Below are 25,514 nucleotides of genomic sequence, written 5' to 3'. Positions count from 1 at the left end.
CTTTTACTCCTACATGTGGTAGTGATCCTCTTCAGCCTCTTGTGGCCAAAATAGGTATTACATCCTCTCTTTTCACCTGTTCTTAAGTCATATACACAGGAGGGAAAACTATTTGGATCAGACTTATCAGAAAATACATCACCAGAATCTTTATTTCCCTCACTTCTCTCTTGCCTTTCAGGGCTTCTGTTCTTTTTTTCATATTACATTTAATAATAAACATTTGGTGCAGAAGAAATATTTGTTTTCTTTCATCTCCCCTTATTTATATCTTGTTACCCCTTACTTGTTTTTTGGTTTATATTTACAGTTTAATTTAAGAAGGGAAAAGGTAGGGAATTTTAGGGCAGACAAATGACAATGATAACAAATAAGAAGAGCTCACTAAAAGGTTTCAACAAAGCCTTTTACAAAAACAAGTTGACAGAAAATTGACAGAAAAACCAAACCAGACCAATAATTTCTATTTGTGCAAACTTTGTTTCAATTTAATACCAGTGTGATTCAGACAATCAAAAACAATTTTCACTTATGGCATTGAGTGAAGCTATTCAATGCTGTGAAGTCAAAATGCAAATATTGGAGTAGGTTCCTACTGTAGAAAAGTAATACTAAGATTAAGACTAAGAGTCTACAGTCATGCCAACCTCATGGTGGCGCTGGATGCAAAGTCAGGGGATCACCAATGTAATCAAAACTCATCCTCTGGGGAACATAAACGTCGGTATAAAATTTCATGGCAATAGTTTTCGAGATAATTTAATGAATACAAAAATGTCAAACTCATAGTGGCGCTAGAGGAAAATTCTCCAGTCGATCCAATTATTGTTGAGATATTTCACCAACGTGATGAACAATCTGAGCGACAGATTGACATTGCAGTCCTTAGATCCAGGTGCTAGCATGGCTTAAAAAAACTGTACCAAACTAAATGACTTATTCCTGTTCCACATGCTTTATGTGGTGGTCCCAGCTTTAATGTGACAGGTCAAATAGGTCCATTGAATTAGGCTTACATGTATATTAAGACATATCAGCCATGATTACACAAAATCAAACACGCCAAAAGTCCAGCGTCTCAGCTATGCTCCACATCATCTTTAGAGTCTTGTCTTGTATGCTCCATGTTGGTGTCTTTAAGATCTTCAGAGAACGAAGGCAGTGGAAAGTGCAATTGGCTGTGAGGTGGTAGACGTGGTGAAAGTGAACACGTCGGTGACCCCGGCGTTGCAAGGTTCACATCTCGACTGCTCTTCCGCCGAATATGAGCTCTTAAACTTCTCCCTGGTACCATCAGTAACCCCCCTCCTTCCTCTACCAGGCCGTCAAACACTGCTCCCAGACTCTGTCGTATCCTCACGCAGAAGTTTGGGCAGCTGAAGGCATACAGAATGGGGTTCAACACGGGATTCAAGAATGCAATAGTTGTGGCCAAGGGCAGCCCCACCTCCACCAGGTCGAGATTTTCGAGCCAGTACTGGGCTGTCACTTCGATCAAGCAGATGATGTGGTAGGGAGCCCAGCAAAGTACAAATGCTGCGACCACAAATGTCACCATCTTGGTGAAGCTCTGGGACAGCTGACTGTGATTATGGGTAGTGGGTGACAAGGCAGTAGGTGTCAGGGGTGAAGATGGACCGGAGGCCGGAGGCTTGAGAAAGATATTAGTGTTTTTTGTGCTTGTCGGGGTATTTGTAGTTCCTAATGCCCCATCTTTGTTTGACACATTCAGTGCATCAATGAGCCTGCTGGCACTCTGCTTCCTCCTCCTGCTCCTGTTCCTCAGGCTGAGAACAATTTGGATGTAGCTCCCTGCGATTACCACCAGGGGGAACAGGAATGCGAGCAGGAACTTTGAGATAGCTGTTGCCGCCTGCCTCACTTTGCAATCGCTCTCCAGAGTGGCTTGAGAGGATGAATATAAGGCAAAATTATGATAGCACAGCTTCCTCCCATCCTGTTTCTCAGTCACTGAGCGGAACAGGAAGTAAGGCAGTGTATTGATTACTGCCCACATCCAACCCAACGCACACACCTTCCAAGCTCCCGGCACCGAGCGATGATTCTGGCTCCACACTGGCTTGGCTGCCAGAAGGCAGCGGTCCACTGAAATGGCTGCCAGCAGGAAGGCAGACACAAACATGTTCAAGAAGAAGATGGACGCCTGCGTCTTGCAAAGTAGGCTGCCGAGCTCCCAGCTATGCGAGGAGTTAAGATAGAAGGTAAAGAGTGGCAGCGTCAGAGTTGCCAGGAAGTCAGACATGGCCAGGTTGAGCACCCAGACAGAGGCTACCGTGCGGCGCCGCAGGCGGAAGCCCACCACCCAGAGGATGAGTGCGTTCTCCAAAATCCCCAGGCAGGAGACCAGACCGTGGATGCAAACCACCACCAAGTTGGCCTGTGTGTTGTTGTTGAGGCGGTGCTCCTTCATCCTCTCTAGCAGAAGACAGACCAGCTGTCCCCCTGAGGCATTTGGGGTGCTGGTTGAGTTTGACATCGGTGCTCTGTAAGAAAAAAGACAGCATCAAGAAGCTGATGGAGAACTGATTACAATCAGAGGCAGGGTCAGGAGGTACTGGTGCATGTCAGTGACAGCCCAGTACTGCACACATGTTTGTTCTTGTTTGAAAGCTATACACGTGTTGCAGTTTCTTCTGTAGCTGCTGCTGTCCATGCATGTTCATGGTGGTACGGTGGATAAGATTTACCATAACAGGGACGGTTGATAATGATAAGACCAATAGACGTGCCTTTGCATGTAGACAGCTGATAAATCCCCACTCCCTTTCCTCGTACACAGTGACTAAATTAAATAGGCACCATCATCGTCTCGCTTGTTAAACTTTATCGATCAATTACAAATCTACTTTGCTGCCGGGGAAACTAAATAGAATCTTGCGAAATGCAATTGAGTTGATAATAGTAAGAAATAAATCAACAACATGACTGACATGAGGTGATGAAATCTAATCTTCCTCTGCTGTACTCGGCTGTGTTAAATATGTCAAGACAGCATATCAAATATTTGGAACAACAGTCTCCTAGGTTTTTCAATTTGAATAGCAAGAGCAAGAAAGACATAATGCCAGGTAATTTCATGTATCATATTTTCACATGCCATGCTACAGCCTTTCAAGTAGCATAATGACACCCTTACGTAATGGCTTTCCTTGGGTGGCACATGCAGTTGAGAATTTCTAGGGGAAACTGGTGGACATACCAGCTAGTAGGTGTGCATCACACAAATCACTACAAAGGACTTATGTACAGTTTTTCATCTCATATTCCTCCCTCTCTGGAAACTGAACAAGTAAAAAAGAAGCATTTACAATTGTCCCTTTGAAACAAACCAAACATGTCAAATCCTGTTCCTGTGGTCTAACCACATACCAGCTCTTGGGTAACTGCAAAATATTCAGTTACAGCCTGGAAATGCTTGAAAAGCTAAGGAGAAACCAGCATGCGGTTTATGACGGTTATGTGTCCATCAATCTCTTTTTTATTGAGGTTAACCAATGAAACTACCAGTATATACATTCATACAGAAATGAACAGAAAGTGAAAGTAATAAAGGTAGTGTGTTTACGATGGAAACCCCATTGTCCCAGACTGTCTCCACGGCAATTTAGTCATCAGCATGGCTAGATGTACGATAAGTATTGTATATGTACGATAATTTTGCCCTCTGTGCGATGTAACAATGACAAAAGAGCCTTAATGTTTCGATCATTTGATCATTTTGTATTGCTTACAATCAGTACTTGGTTTCACTTCCTCATTTTAATTCATTTCTGGATAGCAAAACATGTATTTTATACGACTGTGTTTACGCATCTCTTTCTAGCCAATCACACTTGTTGTAGGCTGTGATATTGATGGACGTGACGATACACGTCTGTCCCGTAAGTCCCGTAATCTCATTTTGTAATAGCAGGCTATTTAAAAAACGGTCAGACTGACAGGCACCCCCCTTCTTACGCATCATAATTACTTCGGCTTGCTCTACAAAAACTCAGATGTAAGTTGATTTGTAAGTGTGTCAAAAAGTTGTTGAAATATGCGTCTTGTAAAATGTTAGCTCAAATGAATGAGCTGATACGGAGATGTTTGTCTGTTTTGTTTCAAATGGCCCAACCCAGTTACAGGGTAACTATCATTTTAAACTGTCACAGTGTGTGCAAATCAATAACCAAGCTGGTAGCAAATCGGCCTACGAAAGTCACCTGAACTGGATAACAATTAATGAGAATGAAACATACTGTAAAGAAATTGAACTAAGGGAATTTCAGCTATTTCTCATGTCCACTTCTCTCTCCCATTGTATTAAAAACTATTCAAATTTAGTGTTGCTGTTGTGTTACATCCGTCTTCAAATGTCACATCCCCCAGACTGCCTGGATGAGGTCAACACGGCACCTTGTCTGTACATGAATACAGACATGACATAATGCTAACGTGACTGCTTTCCACATCAATTGTAAACTGCATATATGGTAACAAATAAGAGGGTGTTTTTGCTCATAATAAAAGTTTTAGGTTATTATTTGAGATAGGATCATGACATGACAGCTACTTTTAAAATGATAAAACAAGTTAAGAAAAACAAGATGCTCTGTGGGTTTTATTCTCACTTCCTTTGATGATTAAATTTCCATGAACACAGAGTTGTGATTTATGGCTCAGTGTGCCGATGTAGGTGCCTGATAATGTAGCCGTGCACTTTAATGTACAAGTGGATATCTATATTGCACGTGTTTCCACATTGTGATTGACACTGTAACCGCTCATTATTAGCTGCTCTGCTGTTTGGTTGCTTTTGATGTTTAAATAGAGAGAATCAACTGGCACTTTGACATAAATGAGTTGCACCAAATATTAGAATCACATTTCAGTATGAAGCAATACAATGCACCATAAAACAAAGCTTCCACAATGACCATAAAGTTGAATCAACACTGCTCGGAAACTTCCACACCAAACTAAACAGTATAGGTGGGATTTTACATTACATGTCATTTAGCAGACGCTCTTATGCAGAGCAACTTACATTGAACTAAGTACAGGGACAGTCTCCATGGAGTAACTCAGGGTTAAGTACCTTCCTCAGGGGTACACTGGTGGCAGCCTGGTATTGAACTCCTGACCTTCTAGTGTTTTGTTTGGAAGACGTGCCACTAGACCACTAGGCCATCACCACCCATGTATAGCAGGGTTTACTTATTAGACGGCAGACATTCTCAGGCAGGTGTAGTTGTGGCAACAGAGTATATACAGTATATTAGGCCTATTTATTATATTCTTTTCATATATCTTTATTTATTTTCATATTTTCTTTTGCAAAATGTTCTATTTTATATTATGTCTATTGATGTTTTTGCATTGTTTATTATTATGCAGCATATCACGAGACAACTTCCTTATAATAAACAGTAATTAAAGTGTTTCTGATTCTGATTATATGAACATAGCAGAAAATTAGATGCCATATTGTAACAGTCTGTAAATCCCATATATCTATTCTCCTTTTTCATACAAAACATAAAACTGTATGATGAATGAAATCACCAGATAAGATACTTGTACTTTGCTTTATTTATTTTAATGTAATTTAATACTTCTACTGCACAACATCTGAGGGAAATATTGAACTTTTTACTCCACTACCTTTGTCTAACAGCTTTAGTTACTCCCCTTGCTGAAAACCACGTCTCTCCAGATGTGTTGATTTTTAATGTTTGTGATAAACTGAAGTATGTAGTGTTCCTTTTACGTGTTGATAAAATTCTCCTCTTTAAGTTAAATAGTCTTTAAAAATTCTCTGGGATCTGATGGAAAATGCATCGTCACAATCCCGGATAAGCAGTAGACGATGGATGGATGGACAAAGCTGAAAACAGGTTTTTCTGAGAAACATTCTAGAGATACGTGGTTCCCACAGGACAGAGCTACAAACATATGATGCATTTATACAATATGATGCATTGTGTAGATTAAACTGCCCAGCAGTATATACAGGAGTTCAAATGAGCACAACCATAAACACGTACAGCAGTAAATTGCAATATTAATGCGGCAGTAATATCAAATCAAACACATTTTATATAATAGTAAAACTGACAGGGAACATTTCACTGCACAGCCAATACTTTTACTTTGAATACTTTAAGTACATTTAGCTGATAACACTTACATACCTTTATGTATTATGAACTTTACGTAAAGGATCGGAATACTTATTTCACCCTGAAAGTAAATAAGCACCACATATGATTGGGCACAAAATCCCCACGTTTAAATTACATGATATACAACTGTCAATTAAATATCAAAAAAACATACCTACTTTGGGAGAATTAGAGCAGCATTGGGAAAAGAAAGTAGGTCTGCAACACACCTTAGTTTGCATTAAAGATTTCTTGTAAAAAACATTCCTGTTCTGTCCTGTTCCTCTTACTGTCACACACCCAACCCTCCAGTTCTGTCGCTTTCTACAGCTCTCCTGTTATGGAGACACCCACTGACTTCCTGACACCCACTGACACACACACACACACCTTCCCTAGCGTCACCCTATATGCCGGGAAGAAATTTGATGAATGGAGAGCTTGTGAACGTGTATGCAAATTTAAAATTAGACAGGTATATTGGAAATAGTGAGACATAGGGATCATGTACGAGAAATGGACTAAGAGACTGAAACATGATTCCTGTGATATGTCATCGTCTGTTCCACTTCACTGATCAAGGCTGAACTTGTGTGAATAGTTCCCCTGACACTTCATATACTGCACTGTAGTTTCCATGATGATACATGACGTCATCAACACAAAATCTTCACACTGACACATCCAAACTTTCTAACAACTAGAACAACAACATTCAAATATGACTTATGAAGAAGCTCACAGTATCTATGAGAGCAAAGAGTAAAAGAGGACAAAAGATCAGTGATTACAAAGGTCTCTGCCGCCATCTGGTGGTGAACAGATCAGTTATTCTTTATGAATGTTTTTTATGATACATTTTCAGTTTGTATAGCAAATTTCTAAAATATAAACAACCACTTTACAGGCAGAATCACAGACGTGTGGGGCAGACAACAAATGAAAGAATAAACATCAATGTCATCAATTCTTCTTGCACAAGGATTAAATGAAGGAATAAAAACTACAACAATCATTGCTGTATATTTCTTAAACTGCTGTATTGTCCATTAATATTATACTAGTGGTATATAGTATACTACTATAAGAAAATACAAACATGTTTGCTGATGTTTTAGGTGAAAGTAATTTGGAGGATTGTTGTGTAGACTCTAGTCTTGTCTAGTTGTTATCTTTGTACTACACATTGTGGCTGTAAAGGCCCTGTCACACATATCCGTATGACAGAAGCGTATGCCGGCGCATACAAAATATCGGCAATAGGTTGATATAAATTAAGGGTAAGTTATGATCATTTGAAGGACGCAGACGATACGCCGAACACGCCAGACATACACAGTTCCGTATGGCAGAAACATGCCGGCGTGAAATATGAAAATTAGCTCAAAATGTGTCAGAGTCCAAATACGTCCAACTTTTCCACAGCAGTGTCGTAGCTGACGCATACATAACGAATACATAACAAATTATTATACCTATGTCAAACATTGATAGCTTATCACTTACCTATTTAAAACGTATCAGAGCGTCTGGCCAACGGAGATGGAAAAGTGCCATCTGGTTCTTAACGAATACTACTTATACCTTACCTTATATCAACATACACCAGCGTAACACAGTGAGCTCTTAATGAATACTACTTATACCTTACCTTATATCAACGCACCCCAGTGTAACACAGTGAACTCTTAACGAATACTACTTATACCTTACCTTATATCAACATACACCAGCGTAACACAGTGAGCTCTTAATGAATACTACTTATACCTTACCTTATATCAACGCACCCCAGTGTAACACAGTGAACTCTTAACGAATACTACTTATACCTTACCTTATATCAACGCACCCCAGTGTAACACAGTGAACTCTTAACGAATACTACTTATACCTTATATCTACGTAAACCAGCGTGTTGCCGATATTTTGTATACGCCATATTTTTGTACATCTTATGTATTCGTTGGGCATTCGTCTGATACATTTTGTATAAGTAAGAGGTACTCTATCAATAGGTTAGACATGTGTATCTGTATATGTTCACTTTTCCGATCCGATATGATGAAAAGTTGGACGGATTTCGACTCTGACAAATGTTCGTATGCGCCGGCATACGTTTCTGTCATACGGATATGTGTGACAGGGCCTTTAGATAAGCCTGTAAATACGTATTACGCTGTGATGTTTAAATTAACAATCAAATAAAGCACTGTATTATGACTAAAGCACTTTTTAACTGCGTTATGGATGTGTTGTAAGAAAGTCTGTATGGAAAGTAATGGATTTTATTTTTGGAAATCCTATTCTGCTTTCTAGAGATAATTAGATGTGGCACACCCAGTTTTCCTCCCATCAATCTTGCACTTATTTCTTTGACCTCCTATGTCTCTAATACGCTGTCGTACCTCTGCTCTTTCATCTTCTGCTTTTTGTCCATTGCCTCACTTTCTCTTGAACTCACATTTCACTCCCCATTTCCGCTCCTTTACAACCTAATCCTGCTTGCTTACTTTCTCTGCTACGGCTCTTTCCATCAGTGACGTGCGGTGAGGTTCATGGCTGGGGAGGCACTGATTCTTTCAGAGTCAGATTTACAAATGTATGAACCCAACTGAGTAGCTTATTCACCGTTTTCTTGGCAGCATGAACATTGATGATTATTTTACATATCAGACACATATACACACACACACACACACACACACACACACACACACACACACCTAACCCTAACCCTAACCCAGACAGTGCATAACGAGACTAGACATGAGTGACTGTAATTTAACATGTGAACAATGAGACAAGACTAAACATAAAACATAAATATATTGACACACATGACAGGACGTTACAGGTATTTGCTCTGCACCCTCCATAGCGTTTTTAGTCTGATGCTTTGATTCATTTTAATATAGACTGCACTATCAACAAAATAATATTTTATTTAAGGTCAAAATTTAGTTTTTAAATATTGTATTGTTTTCTCTTAGTCAGATCCCATTTTCAATAAAATAGTGGTCTTACCATTTACTTGTAAAATCTTCCATTTTTGGCCGTCAGTCGAAGAAAGAAACTAAACAAAGCAATCCGAGGGGGGGCTCAGCTCATCGCTGCCTCATCTCGCATCTAAACAGAAAATACGTAAATTCAGCGATTTTGACTATAAAAATTATCAAAATTATTGGAATCATACAGAAAATGCAGTTATAGTTTATTGTTATTTGTTTAACTAGAGAAATTTGGCTTTCACAATAAATGTGTTACCTGGGTTAAGCTGCTCTATTCTTCTCCTCAAGCCTCAGTTACAACAAATAATACTCATTCAGAATATTTTCCTCTCCATAGGTCCACCAGACAGGGTTGACCATTGAACCCTCTGCTGTTCGCCATCGCTATTGAACCCCTCGCAATCGCGCTTCGCTCTAACCCCAGCATCACTGGGATAACCAGAAATGGCAGAGAACAGAGGGTCTCTCTTTATGCGGATGACCTTCTTCTGTACATTGCCTGCACTTGCCACACTGGACTCATTTAGTTTCATAGCAGGCTATAAACTTAATCTATGTAAAAGTGAATTATTTCCTGTAAACGTAACCGCATCTAAATACCCTTTGCATAATTTCCCATTTAAAATATCTCCATATAGTTTTTCATATCTTGGAATTCAAGTCACAAGCAAATTTTAAAATCTATTTAAGGCCAATTTTAAACCTTGTTTAGCGCGTATGCAGCAAGACTTTGAACGCTGGTCACTGCTCCCTCTAAATTTAGCTGCCAGGATCAACTCAGTGAAAATGAATACTCTCCCAAAGTTTTCTTATCTGTTTCAGTGTATACCTATTTTCCTCCGTCAAACATTTTTTCGAAAAATTGATAGCCTGATTTTGGAGTTTATTTGGAACAAAAAACCTCCAAGATTACATGAGGACTTTTTACAGAGACCAAAGTCTCTTGGAGGGAGGGGGCCTTGCCAAACTTTAGGTTTTACTACTGGGCCTCTAACCTAAGGATCTTGCAGTATTGGCTCAGATCTGGTACATTCCACCCCCCTCCTGCTTGGTTGGCTATGGAATCCTTCTCCTCTAAACCTGTATCACTGACATCTCTTGTACACTTATCCATCAACTTCCCCTTCTCCCCCTATGTTAAAAATATTATTGTTAAAACCTCCTTAAGGATTTGGAGCCAGTTCAAACGTCACTTTGGTTTGCAAGCTTTTTCTACCTCTGCTCCACTAGTTGCAAACCATGTTTCCCCCCCCCCCCCCCCCCCTCCATATCGGATGGTGCATTTTCCATATGGTCCAACCTCGGCATTAAACGAGTCAAGGATCTATATGTAAATAAACATTTGCATCTTTTCAACAGCTCTTAGAATTGTTCCCTCTTCCTAAAAATAATTGTTTTAGATATCTGCAAATTCGTGCCGGCGCATACGAACATTTGTCAGAGTCCAAATACGTCCAACTTTTCATCGGAATCGGAAAAGTGAACATATACAGATATGCATGTCTAACCTATTGATATCGCATCACTTCCTAATACAAAATGTATCAGACGAATGCCCAACGAATGCATAAGATATACAAAAATATGGCGTATACAAAATATCGGCAACACGCTGGTTTACGTTGATATAAGGTAAGGTATAAGTAGTATTCGTTAAGAGCTCACTGTGTTACGTTGGGGTGGGTTGTTGAACGCTGATGTTTTGAGCATTTTCAAAATTACCGGACATACCAGACGTGTGCTTCATAAGATATGCAGACGTTACGTTAGACATACGTGAATACGGAATACGTACGTGAATATTCACCTACGTAAATACAGTATGTGAATACTTACCTACGTAAATATAGTATGTAAATACCTACGTGACTACGTTAGAGGTATGTTAGATATAGGCTACGTCGGCTGACGGTGAATCCTACAGCCAATGTATTGATAATGAGTGGATAACCTATTCCTACCCTATGTTAAGATGATGCCTGACGACGGAGTAACTTATTAAACGTGTTTCTACAGTACAGCTAGCGCTCAGCATGTTAGCCGTTCTCCAGCATCAGCATGACGTGAACCAAATGGCACTTTTCCAGCTCCGTTGGCCAGACGCTCTGATACGTTTTAAATAGGTAAGTGATAAGCTATCAATATGTTTCATATATGTATAATAATTAGTTATGTATTCGTTATGTATGCGTCAGCTACAACACCGCTGTGGAAAGGTTGGACGTATTTGGACTCTGACAAATTTTTAGCTATTTTTCATATACGCCGGCATGTTTCTGCCATACGGAACTGTGTGACAGGGCTGTATATCTGCCGTGTTCAGCGTATCGTCTGCGTCCTTCAAACGATCACAACTTACCCTTCATTTATATCAACCTATTGCCGATATTTCGTATGTGCCGGCATACGTTTCTGTCATACGGATATGTGTGACAGGGCCTTAACCTGCCTGATGAAACGCCTCTGGATGCTTTTCTCACTCAGGTCCCTATCATGAAAGGTATGATCTCATATATTTACAGGCAAATCCAGACTTTATCTTCGACCTCTCTGAACTCTGTGAAGGCTCTATGGGAGGAAGATTTGGGGCAGGATATCTCTGAGGATCTTTGGGGGATATTCTTGCACGTGTCCACACCTCATCTGTCTGTGCCAGGCATGAGTTGATCCAATGTAAAGTTGTTCACCTCACTCATTGGACTAAAGTTAGGCTTTTCAAAGTCTATGACAATATAGACCCCTCCTGTGAAAAATGTCATCAAATACCTGCAAACCATGTGCATATGTTTTGGTCATGTACAGCTCTGCGTAACTACTGGAATGCAATTTTCAATACTGTCAGAGGTAACTGGGACACTTAGAGCCTAATGCCATTACTGTTGTCTTTGGCATCCCTCAGCTGCCTTTGCCTCGGCTCCAAGCTGATCTGATAGCTTTTGTAACACTATTGGCTAGACGTCTAATACTGATGAGATGGAAATCCCCAACACCGCTTTCCCACACGCTGTGGATAAAAGAAATTTTCAATAATTTACAGCTCGAAAAAATCCGATATACATTGAGAGGCTCTTCCGAGAAATTCAAAAAGATGTGGGGCCCTTTCTTTGCCTATGCAAAGGGAATCACCTTCCCAGATATCCCTGAATAAGATCCCGTTCCCTCCCTTATTTCTATTTATTCATTTATTTTAATTCTGACCTGAAGGGTGAGACTTTATTTATTTATTTTAAGTTTTCTGTGAGATGGATAATATGACCAAGCAGACTGTTTGTGTTTGTTTGTTGTCCTTTTTTAGTTGCATTGTATTGTATTGTATTGTATTGTACTCCTATAACATAACACTGTCACACACAACTGCTTTATCACTACTGTCAATTTGTGTATAAAAAATCAATAAACAAAGTAAAAAAAAAAAGAAGAACTTGAATGAATGAACTATGAATGTACCTTGAGTCATCTTACTACTTTTTATAAGAACAATACTTTTTACCCTACAAATGATTGTGTTTTTCACCCTGGAATGACAACGTTCATGTGTCAATGAACTGTCACGGTCCCATCTGTATCCCTAGTGTTTTCCGGTCCATGTTTTCCCTGTCTCTTTGTGTGTGTGTGTGTGTGTGTGTGTGTGTGTGTGTGTGTGTGTGTGTGTGTGTGTGTGTGTGTGTGTGTGTGTGTGTGTGTGTGTGTGCAAGGGAATACTGTATTACTCAAAGTCTAACCTCCAGTCCTCCAACACTAACTTAAGATAATTAATAACAGGCCAAATAATAATTTCTTAACATGCCCCACCTTTGTTTGACTCTTCAAACAGAGTAAAAAACTTGAACTTATCAATCATTATTGTGTCACTGCACTCAGTTACAGTGGGCGACGTTTGTTAAGGTGCAACCACATTTTATGGGTTTAAGATAATAATAACAATAAGCAGATCTTTATGAGGAAAACCTTTCCTGGGACGTCACATGTAGCTGTGTCATACGACTGATAATGAGAAAGATAATATACATGCACACACACCTCAAGTATCCACCCTACATCATATCTAGAGGGGTGGTGGGGCTGTATGTTACATTTCTATGAGAGTTATTGGAGTCATCACAGCTGAGAAACATCAAGGTATGAATGTATTTCAAAGCTTCATTTTGTTAATTCAATTGAAAAGGGCTGTTTTTATCAGATTATGTATTTCTTTGGAAGGGAAAGGAATCAGCATATACATTAAAGTTCAAATTGAGTTGTAAGTAATTTACATTGATTTAACTACTATTTACTTTTTCGTATATGCATTATGTTATGTATTAATACTTCTACAAAGGCTTATAAGGCCCATTGTAATTAATTTTTTAAAAGCCAGGGAAGGAGGGTTAAAATTCAGAGAATTTCCCGACACTAAGGTCATACATATACAAGAAAATATATATTTTCTGTATGGCCATAAATTGCCAGAAAAAACTATAGCTATAAAGCTATAAAAATACATTACATATCTCGAAATTGATACAGTAAAAAATGCTTGATTTTGTGTATTTATGTAGCCACAAATGTCCAAAACTCATTGACAGGAATTATTATTATTACTTCTCCAGTAACCTAAAGATCAAAGAATAAAGACATTTCCCTCACTATTGAGGAGGGACACAGGTAACATGTTTTACTTCTTGTGAATACAAACCAATTATTTAATGTAAATTTGTTTATTTTTTTCTTGCAAATCTTTGATTTTCTCGTAGATTTGACACTTTATTTATTATTTACATTCCTCAGTGAATATCAGAGTTCTTTTTCTTGTAAATGTACGATTCACTGATATTTCCCCTTCCTCCATCATTTTATTATATATCTTTGACCTACAATGGACTAGAACAGCTCTGTATATGTACATCTGAAACATGCAAACATTACTTTATAAGAGTTGGAACCTATTGTCCAGATGTCTTTCAGTTGACTATTTACATAAGAACTCTATGTGAATAGTAAATAAAGGACAAAGCAAAAAGTGCAATGATACGTTTGGTGGGGAGCGGCCAATCAGGACATTCTTCAAATGTGAACTAAACTTTGTCTATGAACTCCTCATGTCATGTTTAGTTCAGTACATTGAATAACTGCACCTGTAGAAATTCTTATTTTCTGTAAGAAACCCCATCTTATACAAAACCAGCATACGTTGTTTTTGTTGTTGGTTTGCTCTCATATATGACTCCGTTCCTGATCATTTTCCGTTTTATTTGTCATAAATATCAAATACTCTGATTCTAATGTTTGTTTTAATATATCTTCCAGAAACCAACCTGATAACTGATATCTAATCATTTGTCTTCCCGTAGATTGATCATGACTTCAGTGCTGGGCATAGCGCTGTTGACTTTGGTCCTATCAGGGTCCACGGTGGCCTTTGTCCCCATCGGGGGTGGGGCGTCCACTCATGTCAGCATTACAGGAACGGCTCTATTGCAAAAGGTGACGGAGACATGTCGGGTGGTGGCAGAGGAGGAAGGTCACGAGTTCAAACCCACGGTAAGATGGAAGAAAACAAAAGACAGCACAAACATAGCCACACACAACACACAGAAACACACGTTCACCTGGAGGTAAAACATAAAAAGCAAGGGAAGAACACATACATACTCACACTGATGCAATAAGGTCTACTTATTGCATTTAAACAGTACTGAAGCTGATAGTGAAGACAGTAGTAGAATCTTATAGGAGTTAGTTTTATATAGAACAGCAGTCAGAAATAGGCCCTAGCAGCGTTTAGCAGCTTTAGGGATCGTAATGCTGGTCTGCTGGGGCCTAAGTCTGAAATCCTTTTTTATCTAAATTCAGGATCACATTTAGGATTTGTGTTATTACAAAAACGCATTTAGTAAAAATCCTATATTATCTTAGACTAGGAGTTTAGGTATTAGAGAACGTTTCTAATTTAGGCATCTCCCAAGTTAAGAATCCCAAATTCGGATGACATAGACATGTGGACATAGACAGAAATTTGAAATAACTGCCAAACAACTGCCAAACATGGCAGCAAAACTGTTGTTAGGTTTGTATAGCAATGACAATGAAGATGGGGAACAACAATGACACCAATATATAATGATTGAAAGGATTTTCGTATTTGTATACAAGCATAAAAACTTATGTTTGTATTAGCACTTGCTTTGAGCTTGCAGGAAAATAGATGCCCTTAGTCATGTTATTATCACTTCATCATATCATTTGTGACAACCCCATACTTTAACTGTAACCTCTGGCCTTTGACCTCTGACTGCAGGGTTCGTCTCCCGAAGAGCTGGTCCAGGCCTGTCTAGGTCCCAAAGCAACAGGAAAAGTATCTGGTGCCAAGTTTCACTCTGCTCTTCAAGAGATCTACACCCAGAACGGACTGGTAGACCGCGACTTTGTCAACAGGTCAGAGAAAAGATCGAAACAAAGCCATTAAAATCATTAGACTGTGTTGCTAAGCTTGAAACATGATTTCTTTCTTACACTACGTTATAACTTAACAAACTAACTTAGTTCAAAATTATTTCAGTGCTCCACACCACTTCAACTCAGAGGCCTTTGTGGAGGGACGTTCCCTAATTATTGAGGGTATGGCGGCCATAAAGGCTAACATTCGCAAGGAGAACTTCCAGGCTGCTAGGGAAACACTGGGCAGAATCCTTCATACACTGCAGGTGAGAGGGGGGAACAAACAGCTGAGTATAGAGAGGTTAAAGCAAGGGTCTTCAAAGTCTGAGACTGTGGGCCTTCCCTCAGACGAAGCTTGTAAAAAGGCATCCCCTCAACACCCCTTCCGACGACACCTCCGCAGATTTCCCGCAGATTTGAAACAAATAGGGATGCTGCTTTGTTATCTTCAATTAATATTACATTACAAGCTAAACACATTTTGTTTGGGTCTGAATATGTTTTCACTTCCATTCACTGAACCTCTGTGTTAGAGGGCAAGGTGAGGTGGACATGGAGTAACAAACAGGCATATACTGGATGAAAGAATGATAAAGTTAAAGGAGGCAAAATCCTTAATATGAAATCATAACTCTGTCTATGTATATGTATAAAAGTGTTAAAGTGTATGTTTCCATTCACTGTCAGGACTTCTACAGCCACACTAACTGGGTGGAGCTGGGCTACACAGAGCCATACATCAACCTCATACGCCCAGACCTTGCTCTGGAAAACCTGGCAGGTGTGTGTGTGTGTGTGTGTTTGTGTGTGTGTGTGTCATACACATAGGATGACTATTGCTGTGGGTTGGGTAACATCTCATAAAGTACACTTTATCATTCAATCAGTTAGTCCATCTGCGAGTATATCTATAGACCAAAGTGTGGATTGTGCTGTTTCGTCTTTATGCCTTGATTCTGATTGGCAGCTGGGTGTGCATTATTTTCAGTAAACTATGCCTAGCTCGCCTATCACAGTTCTAACATGTAATATAGAGCAGAAGCCAACCTAATGACTGCTCATTGTGCATCTCGTGTGTCTTCTGCTTGTGTAGGTGTCGACACCGCCACCTGCAGTGACTGTGCCAGTGGGACATGCCTCAACTCCATCCTCCCCAACATCCTGAATGAAAAGAAACTCACATCAGGCTACATGGGGATCTTCTCCTCTGCCAAGCCCAAAGGTATCATGGACAAGCATGTCTCCAAAGCATGAATGCTGATTTATATAAGAGACAACATTTAGAATTAAGTCATTCATTTATCCAGAAATAGGAAGAGGATCAGACCAGTCCTACACCTTAAAGTAATAATTTTTCATTTTGGTATACATGCTTATTTGCTTTTATTGCCAAGATTACTGGAGAAAGTTGATACCACTTTCACATCTGTCAGGTTAAAATGTAGAACTTACTTGGCAGCCAGCGGAGACTTAAGGAAGTGAATGCTCCCGGCCAAGGAGTAGTCCCGCACATAACCGCCAATCAAACATTGTTGTTACCCTCCGCAATAACTATCGCACATCACTTTTATCTGACATTTAAGATGCCCCAGTATTTATTGGGTTTTAATGAAGTATTAAAATCCAGATGCAAAAATAATACTGCAGTTATTTTTAAAACATTTTTGTTCTACCTGGAGTACAGATATAATTAAATTCTGCCAGATATTTCAGCCTACCCAGAAAAGCTCACTTGAGTCCATAACAGGCTCAAGTCCACTATAAATAGCAAGTTCAACCATCGACCTGTCTCTTCTGCCCTGTGCCAGGTAAATGTAGCCATGGAGGGGCAGCTGATCTGACAAGCACAGCTGATCCTCGTGGAGGGATCAGCAAAGACGAGCGCCGCTCGGACAACTTGGCCCTCCACAACAGTGCTGTGAAGGAAGCCACAGCCGCCAGCCTCCAGCTGCTGCAGGACATCCGCTTAGCTGCCGGGAACAACGACTTTCTGAGGTACGACGAAAAATATCTCAATCTCGATTTAATCTTGAATCTCACATTTTGACTTTATACTTTCACTGTCCAAATCACAGACTGTATATAAGAAGTTAACGTAGTCACCGTGAAGTCACCCATTGTTTTGTAGATTACATTTTTGAAGCCTCGTGTTTGGCACTTCTTGCCGTTACCATCTTGGTTTTTTGGAACCAGCAAGACGAAAACAAGAACACCCAAACCGGACAACGCTGTGGTAGCGACCTGTCAATCACAAGCTAGCCACACCCCAAAGCATAATCTGCTATATCGTCTATTTTAATCTAAATAGAACCATCATTTATAATTCATGCTGTAATGAAGAAGACTTGAAACTAGCAAGTGAGACCATAAACTCATCAGGAAAATGTGTACTGGGGCAATAAATTAAGTGGGAAGTCATTTTCTCATAGACTTCTATACAATCGGACTTCTTTTTGCAACTGGTGGAGTCGCCCCCTGCTGGCCATTTAAATGAAAGCAGGTTTAATGAGTTGCCTGATTGGTTTCACTTTTCACAGAAGTTGTCTCTTGGACCAGACAGAGAGGGATGATAAGATCTCCCTGACCTTTTGTTCTTCGCTCTCTCTTTCTTTCTCACAGAATGATGGGGATCGCCCGCTCAGCTGTCGTGTGCTTTGTTATTGACACCACCGGCAGTATGTCTATTGACATCCATGCAGCGAGGGAGGTTGTTTATGAAATCATTGACAGCAAAAAAGGAACGCAGGACGAGCCATCAGAGTACATTCTGGTGCCCTTCAATGACCCCGGTATGAATTAAAAATGTATTCATTAGAATATTTTCTTTGATGTATTTTGTTCATTTGAAAAAAAATAGGGAAGAATTGTTTTTACCATAAAAACTTCCCTCAGAAATCTGAGCTAATGATGTCATTAAATCAGAAGAACAGCAGATTATTTTTACAATTACAATTTACGATATTTTTATCTCTCAAATGAATTCATTAAGCTTCCATAATCTTGGACTCCTGGAGGCGTTATAATAATGCCATAAAATGTTATATATGTAATGCTTGGCCATATAGTCTGTGTATGATCTTATATAAAGTAGAATTCAGCCCCAGTTTTCTCTGCTTTACATGAAGGCTTTGGACCTATGGTCAGAACAACAGACCCTGATAAGATGAAAAGCGAAATCTCTAAGCTCACAGCATCAGGAGGTGGCGATCTCCCTGAGATGTGCCTGTCAGGACTTCAGGTACTTTAACTATGGTTGTATATTTTTATGAAACCCTTAAAGACTGTGTTGATGCAGATGAACTGACTAGGTTCCTTGTTTTATATCACCAGTTGGCTCTCACCGGTGCCCCTGCCTCCTCCCAAATCTATGTTTTCACTGATGCCGTAGCCAAAGACATCGGCCTCAAGGACAGTATTGTTGCTCTCATCAGGACCACCAAGTCAACGGTGAGTACTGACTGACACCCAATGATGGCCTTTGTTCATTACGATTACTTGGTGTACATCATCTGAAAGCTCGGAAACTGAAGATTCATTTGAGATGCAGCTGAGCACTGTGTTTCAATTTCTTTAAGTCATACATCTGTAATATGTGTTTTGGTTAGGCGTCTATTCAAATGTAGAAAGTTTGTAGTGCATAAGGGCTCAGAATAATATGATCATGCTCAATTATGTCTCATAAGTTTTTTTACACAGATTTAGTGCAGAATGTAACCATCACACTCAAGAATAATAGCACATAAAGACAAAAAGACCTTGAGGAACACCATAGAAAAAGTAAAGTTGTGATTTGGTATCATTGATAACTTGTGTAAATTTCTGTAAGAATTGCATTTTTCAGTGTTTGGATGGCAACCACTTCTGTTCTGGAAACTGCTAGAAAAAAATGTTTATTGTTAATGTACCAAGGAAAACCACCCTGCGACTGATCTCGTTCTCTAGTTTGTGTTTGTAAAGTTTCACAAACCTTTGATTATCCTCAAGCTCACAACAGCTAATTTCCTACAGTGAGGTCAAGTTTAAAAAGAAAAAAATGGTCCCACTATAATGAAATAGCTACTATGGAGTCTCAGCTTTCTAGTCATAGCCAATTTGTGCAATTCCAAGAATGTTGAGAGACCCCAGCATACAGAAATATTCAAATACACCACTTTAAGTATAGGCGAAATAAAAAGAAATTGTACTGCATGCAACAAACTGCATGGGATAAGCATAAAGTCTGTAAAAGATACACTTGTAGGTATCCATAGAACCCATTTTGATTCGGATATCGAGAGGTCAAGGGACCCCTGTGAATATGGCCATGCCAGTTTTCCCCTCTCCAAAATGATGCGTTATTTAGCCTCTTTACCGATAAGCTAGCCATGACAGGGTTGGTACCAATGGATTTCTTAGGTTATCTAGTTTCATGTTATCTGTCATGTCTTCACTCAAGCTTTAAAAACTGAGCCTGCTATAGACTAGGAGAGTTAAAGTGACTTAAGTTAACTTGAAAGGCTAGGGGTAAATTCTCCACATTAAATTATCTCCACAGGTGTCATTCTTCATGACCTCAGCCATAAAGAGGCGCCGGCGTTACTCCAGAGCTGCCACCTTTGAGGTCTACAAGGACCTAGCTTTGGCCTCTGGAGGCCAGGCCATCCAGGTGACCAAGAAGCAGTTGTCTGAGGCTACAAGCATCATCCTCGACACCTCCACTTCAGCTCTGGTAAGATCTAATAGTACATTCTCAGAAGCATGTGCCGGGCCTTCAGTGGTTAGACCAGTTTCAAAAATAAAGCAGTAAATCATCATGCTCTTCTTGTTCTCCCCACTCTCTCAGGTGACAGTTCTTCAGCGAGCGAGGAGCCCCGGGAAGCAGGAGACCTTCCCCTTCATGTTGGATGAATCTCTGAAAAATATCACCATCTACCTCACAGGAACAGCCATTACTTTCACGCTGACCAACCCTGCAGGTAACACACCATTCACAATGCACCGTTTGCATCAATTTAAGACAATGTCAATGTTTGAGACTCATTTGGGTGTCATTCTTGCTGAGTATATAACTGTGATATATAGTTATGACTAATAAATGCATGCTGACAAATTTCAGGTGTGAGTCAGAGCCAGAGTGAGGCCAGCGGAAAGCTGGGAACCCTAAATACAGTGGGAAACCTGTGGAGAATTCGTGTCGACGCTGACAACCAGAGCGGAACCTGGCAGATCAACATCAACTCCAAGCAACCATACACACTTAAAGTCACAGGTATATACTTAATGTGTATATTAAAAGGTATAGTTCAACATTGAGAGAGATATTCTTAGTTGCGTTCTTGCCGAAAGTTAGATAAAACGACCGATGCCACTCGTTAAATATAAGACTATGACAAGCAGCTGGTTAGCTTAGCTTAGAATAAAGACTGGAGATGGGTGGAATACCTAGCTGAGCTCTGTCCCACAGTAGTCAATCTGAGATTGTAAGGCGACTAACTGAGACTTTAGGAAGATACTGCTCACTGCCAAAATATAATCCAGCACATAACACCAGTTCAGTTCGGTTTTTGTACGGATTAAACCAACAAACTGAGGTGATAACATATACATAGAGAGCTGTAAGTGGCTTTTGTTAACTGTGGACAGAGCCAGGCTAACTGTTTCCCTCGCTTTCCATTCTTTGTGCTAAGCTAAGCTAATTGGATACTAGCTGTAGCCTCATGTTTACTGAACAAACATGAAAGTGGTATTGCACTCATTCAATTTTTTGCAACAAACTACTCATTAAACCTTTGTCAAGAAAGCAAATAAAAGTATTTCCCAAAATGTTGAACTATTCCTTTAAATTAATCCGAGCCCACATTCGCACTGACCCCAATGTATTTTATTTCATCAATCGCATATTTCATCTTTATTTCCACCGTTTTTTCGTTTTCTGTAAAATAATTCAACACTTATTAATACACAGCTTTGGGTCAAACTTAATTCTGTTTTTATACTTTGTATCTGTATTTTCTGTAAGTATGTGCTTGTGTTTCCAGGCCAGAGTACCATTACCTTCATCTATGACTTTGTGGAAAGCTTCAAGGGACCTCACCCAGGTTATGCAATAATCAGTGGGCGTCCACAAGCAGGTACACTATAAAGCAGTTAAAATTTTAAGAGGTCCAGTTAGAGAACATTTCCGCGAGCAGGTCCGGAGCATCATAATGTCTAACTTGCGTTATGAATTAGTGTGCTATATATATTGAAGTAGCCTAGTAGCTGTATCAACTGCTGACAGGTGGCCTATTTGCTTTATTTTGTCACAAATCAAAATCATATTGAGCTCTGAGTGCTTATTTTTGCCGGTTGGAATGCACAGATTTGATTGGCTGAGTAGCATCACGTGGGATGGCTTAACTCGCATGTAATTGGTCTGTGAGTTTCCTGAACCGCTAAACCAGTGCCTTAAAAACGAGTGCAGTGATTCTCTAGTTCACTCCTCTCCTTTCCTCCGCTCTGTTTGTGTGTGTAGGTGTGTGCGAAGCGCTGCCCTTCGTGATACAGAGCGGAGCGAATGTGAATGCGCAAAGCTAAAAAAATAAAATAAAATGCGCCTTTAAAATAGAAGTACCGGTCCGGGTCCGGATAGGTCGGCGTCTGGGTCCGGACTCGGCCCGTGGTCCGCCTGTTAGTGACCCCTGCTATAAAGCATGGATGGATTTCTGAATGGGCCCAGCAAACACAGGCCCCCCGTGGCCTTCACTTTCAAAATGTCACTCAAAGAGACGCATACTAACCAGGAAGAGACTCAAAACAACTACAAGGAGACTCAAACTGACTACAAAGAGAACACCCAGAACCAGTATACATTTTATCATTGCAAATATATGAAAGACATTAAATGCTTAAAAGCCAACTTTCTCAGCTAAAAGACTTCCTGTAGCTAAACTACAATCCCTTTAAATAAATTATGCTAAAGACCAGTGGTTGGAAGAAGAACTCGGTTCTTTTACTTGGATAGAAATGTGCCACACCATAGCCCATAATTACTTTGTCACAAGTAAAAAGTCATGAAACATCCCTCCACAACCCATTCCCAAAACTATCCAATGTCACTGTTAAATCATTCAAGCACTTTTGGCATGAACATTAATGTTCCTCTTGTTCTTCCCCCCAACCTTGCTTCTTCACTTCTCTCCTCTGGAAACCCAGGCCAGCCTGCCACTCTGATGCTCTCAGTGCTTGGTAGGAAAGGTCCGTCCTCGATGACCATAGGAGAAGTTGCCCTGGTAACTTTGTCCAGTCCTGAGACCGTTAGCAATAGCACAACAACTGACATGGGCAGCGGAAACATCCTGGTGACTGTTAATGCAGTACCTGAAGGGGAGTTTGTGGTCACTTTGAAAGGAACTGACAAAGTGTCAGACAGTAAATTTCAGAGGCAATCTACCACCCAGATGTCCATCTCCAAAGTCAATATCCAGGTCCGTCTCTTCTCAGCCTGTGTACACATACAAGCATGTTTTGTTTGATTTAATGGAAGTAAAACCAAACAAATGTAATGTAATATACAATTGCAGTGTTATCACTCTTTTCACCTGTTTTTTTCCCTTCTTTTTCATTTGCATTTCCCTCTAGGCTGTGGTAGACAGCAGTGTGAGGCCAGGAGAAGCCTTCAAGCTCACCTTCAGTGTCCTGACCCAGGGCTCTGGTGGTCAATACAAAATCAATGCCAGAAATGACAGAGACTTCCCCATGACCGTACCATCCCGGTGAGTGGGAGCAGCCATAAACAATTTTTTTTGTTAAATATCACTATTAATATTGACACGTTCCTAAGTCTACATTTTCCTGCCGCCTGAATCTTAGGGATAGATTACACCTGGGTGGAGTAATTTTGTGCAATGCCACCCCATCAGTTGGAGTAAACATTAGAGTTAGGGTGCCAGCATACTCTGTCAGAACTCAGAAGTCGGATTAGGGGGCCCTGTGTCCGACAATAGAGCGGTGAGATAGCACTTTCCCTTGTTTCGTGTGAGATAAAGTTTGAGATTAACACAAAATTTGGAGATTTTCATGTTTTGTTCCAGGACATAAAATACACCAGTAAATATCCCTTTGTGGATTGTGAAGCTTTTAAGGCCCTGTCACACATATCCGTATGGCGGAAACGTATACGAAACATAGCTCACAATTTGTCAGAGTCTAAATATGTCCAATTTGTCATCGGATCGGAAAAGTGACGTATACAGATACGCATGTCTAACCTATTGATAGAGAATCACTCACTTATACAAAATGTATCAGACAAATGCATAACGTATACAAAAATATGGCGTATACAAAATATTGGCAATACGCTGGTGTACGTTGATATAAGGTAAGGTATAAGTAGTATTCGTTAAGAGCCGGCAGTGTTACGCTGGGGTGCGTTGTTGAACGCTGAGTCTGTGAAAATGTTTTGAGTGTGTTCAAAATTTTCAGACATCCCCAACGTGTGCTTCATAAGTTATGCAGCCATTACACATACATTAGACATACGTGAATACTGAATACGTACGTGAATACGGTAGAGGTACGTTAGATATAGGCTACGTCGGCTGACGGTGAACCCTACAGCCAATGTATTGATAACGAGTGGATACCCTATTCCTACCCTATGTTAAGATGATGCCTGACGACGGAGTAACTTATTAAACATGTTTCTATAGTACAGCTAGCGTTCAGCTAGTCTTGATGAATACATCAACCCAGCATCAGAAAGCATGGAGGATGCTGAGAGGCTGTGACAAGAGTACATTCTAGCCGTTCTCCAGCATCAGCATGAATGAAATGACTTTATTAAAACATATGGTTCCCGTGCTTAAGCCGCGCTACAATGTGCCTTCACGTGTGCATTTTTCTCCGTCCGTTTTGCCTTCCTTGTATAAACGAGCGAAAGCTACAGTTCAGGAATTGCATTCCACAATTCCATCACAGATTTGAACCATCACTCCACAGGGAACTGTCTCCTTGGTGGAGGTATGAGAGCATTTTACAGTTACATTGTGGATTTCCCATGTTTTTTTAGGAGTGTTCACACCGATATAGGCTAATAGAATTATTTGAAAGTCCGTCCCCCACAGTGTCTGGTCAAATGTACAGCAGTTGATGACCCCTTGCTGTAGACTCTTCATCTCTTTCATATTTCAATCTAAATTTAAATGCGTGTATTATTCCTGTAATCACACAGTGGATTTGTCTCTCGTCTCTCGACAGTCTCACCTTGACAACTGGAGAACACACTAACTCTACCATGACTATTACGCCACCTGCCAACACACCATCAGGCACTGACGTCACTCTGACTCTGGACGCCATGTCGTCCAGTGGTGCCGACTCCAATTACATCGTTTTGAGATTCTCTGTTCTTACCAAGGTAACCAGACACATCCAGGATTACAGTTAAGAGTGGAAACAATAAGTGAATTAAAAAGCTTTTGAACATAGCCACAAAGATGGCTTATACAGATCCACATCGCCCTTTTACTGTGATTCATGAATCAATTTCCGTTCTTGTTCTCTCCAGATTACAGATTTTGTTCAGCCTTTGTGTGAAGTGGTGAATGTGCTGGCTGATGATTGCCCTGCGGATGTTTCTCAGTGTGAACCTTTCAAGTGGGAGCTCTCAGCCCAACTGACCGATGGAAATGGCACCGGGATAGAGAGCATCAGCTTGTATCGGGGCAGTGGAAACCTCAGCACCACCTCCCTAAGCACTCACTTCATTCAGGCCAACTACATAGCCTCCTGCTGCTCACAGATCGTTGAGGTTGTGGCTCTAGATAAAGTTGGAAATGTGGGCAAGTGCTACCATTCCATTGTACACTCTGCTGGCCCTCCCGCTTTAACCATGTCGCTGTGGTTGTGCCTGCTGGTATCTGCGCTTGTAACAAGGTTTTAATGGGGCTTTGGCACTCTG

The 25,514-nt window shown here is 40.2% G+C and overlaps 2 protein-coding genes across 2 annotated transcripts; one reads left to right on the top strand and one right to left on the bottom strand.

The window, feature by feature from the left end:
* Positions 1–1,041: 1,041 nt before the first annotated feature.
* LOC115013765 (prostaglandin D2 receptor 2) lies at positions 1,042–2,497 on the bottom strand. Its single transcript, XM_029440261.1, has one exon. The coding sequence runs from the start codon at positions 2,495–2,497 to the stop codon at positions 1,079–1,081; it is 1,419 nt and encodes a 472-aa protein (XP_029296121.1). The 3' UTR covers positions 1,042–1,078.
* A 12,015-nt stretch (positions 2,498–14,512) lies between these two features.
* Positions 14,513–25,496, top strand: vwa11 (von Willebrand factor A domain containing 11). Its single transcript, XM_029439763.1, has 17 exons — positions 14,513–14,695; positions 15,453–15,589; positions 15,714–15,858; positions 16,280–16,373; positions 16,686–16,814; positions 17,401–17,587; positions 18,212–18,381; positions 18,718–18,830; positions 18,923–19,039; positions 20,127–20,300; positions 20,415–20,547; positions 20,688–20,840; positions 21,610–21,702; positions 22,766–23,037; positions 23,192–23,325; positions 24,812–24,971; positions 25,122–25,496. Exons 1-17 carry the CDS (start codon positions 14,513–14,515, stop codon positions 25,494–25,496), a joined length of 2,769 nt encoding a protein of 922 aa, XP_029295623.1.
* Positions 25,497–25,514: the final 18 nt, after the last annotated feature.

The sequence above is a fragment of the Cottoperca gobio genome, chromosome 1 (assembly GCF_900634415.1).
Source record: "Cottoperca gobio chromosome 1, fCotGob3.1, whole genome shotgun sequence".
Taxonomy (NCBI): domain Eukaryota; kingdom Metazoa; phylum Chordata; class Actinopteri; order Perciformes; family Bovichtidae; genus Cottoperca; species Cottoperca gobio.
The sequence above is the reverse complement of the archived record's forward strand: the minus strand, read 5'-3'. Positions and strand labels throughout refer to the sequence as shown.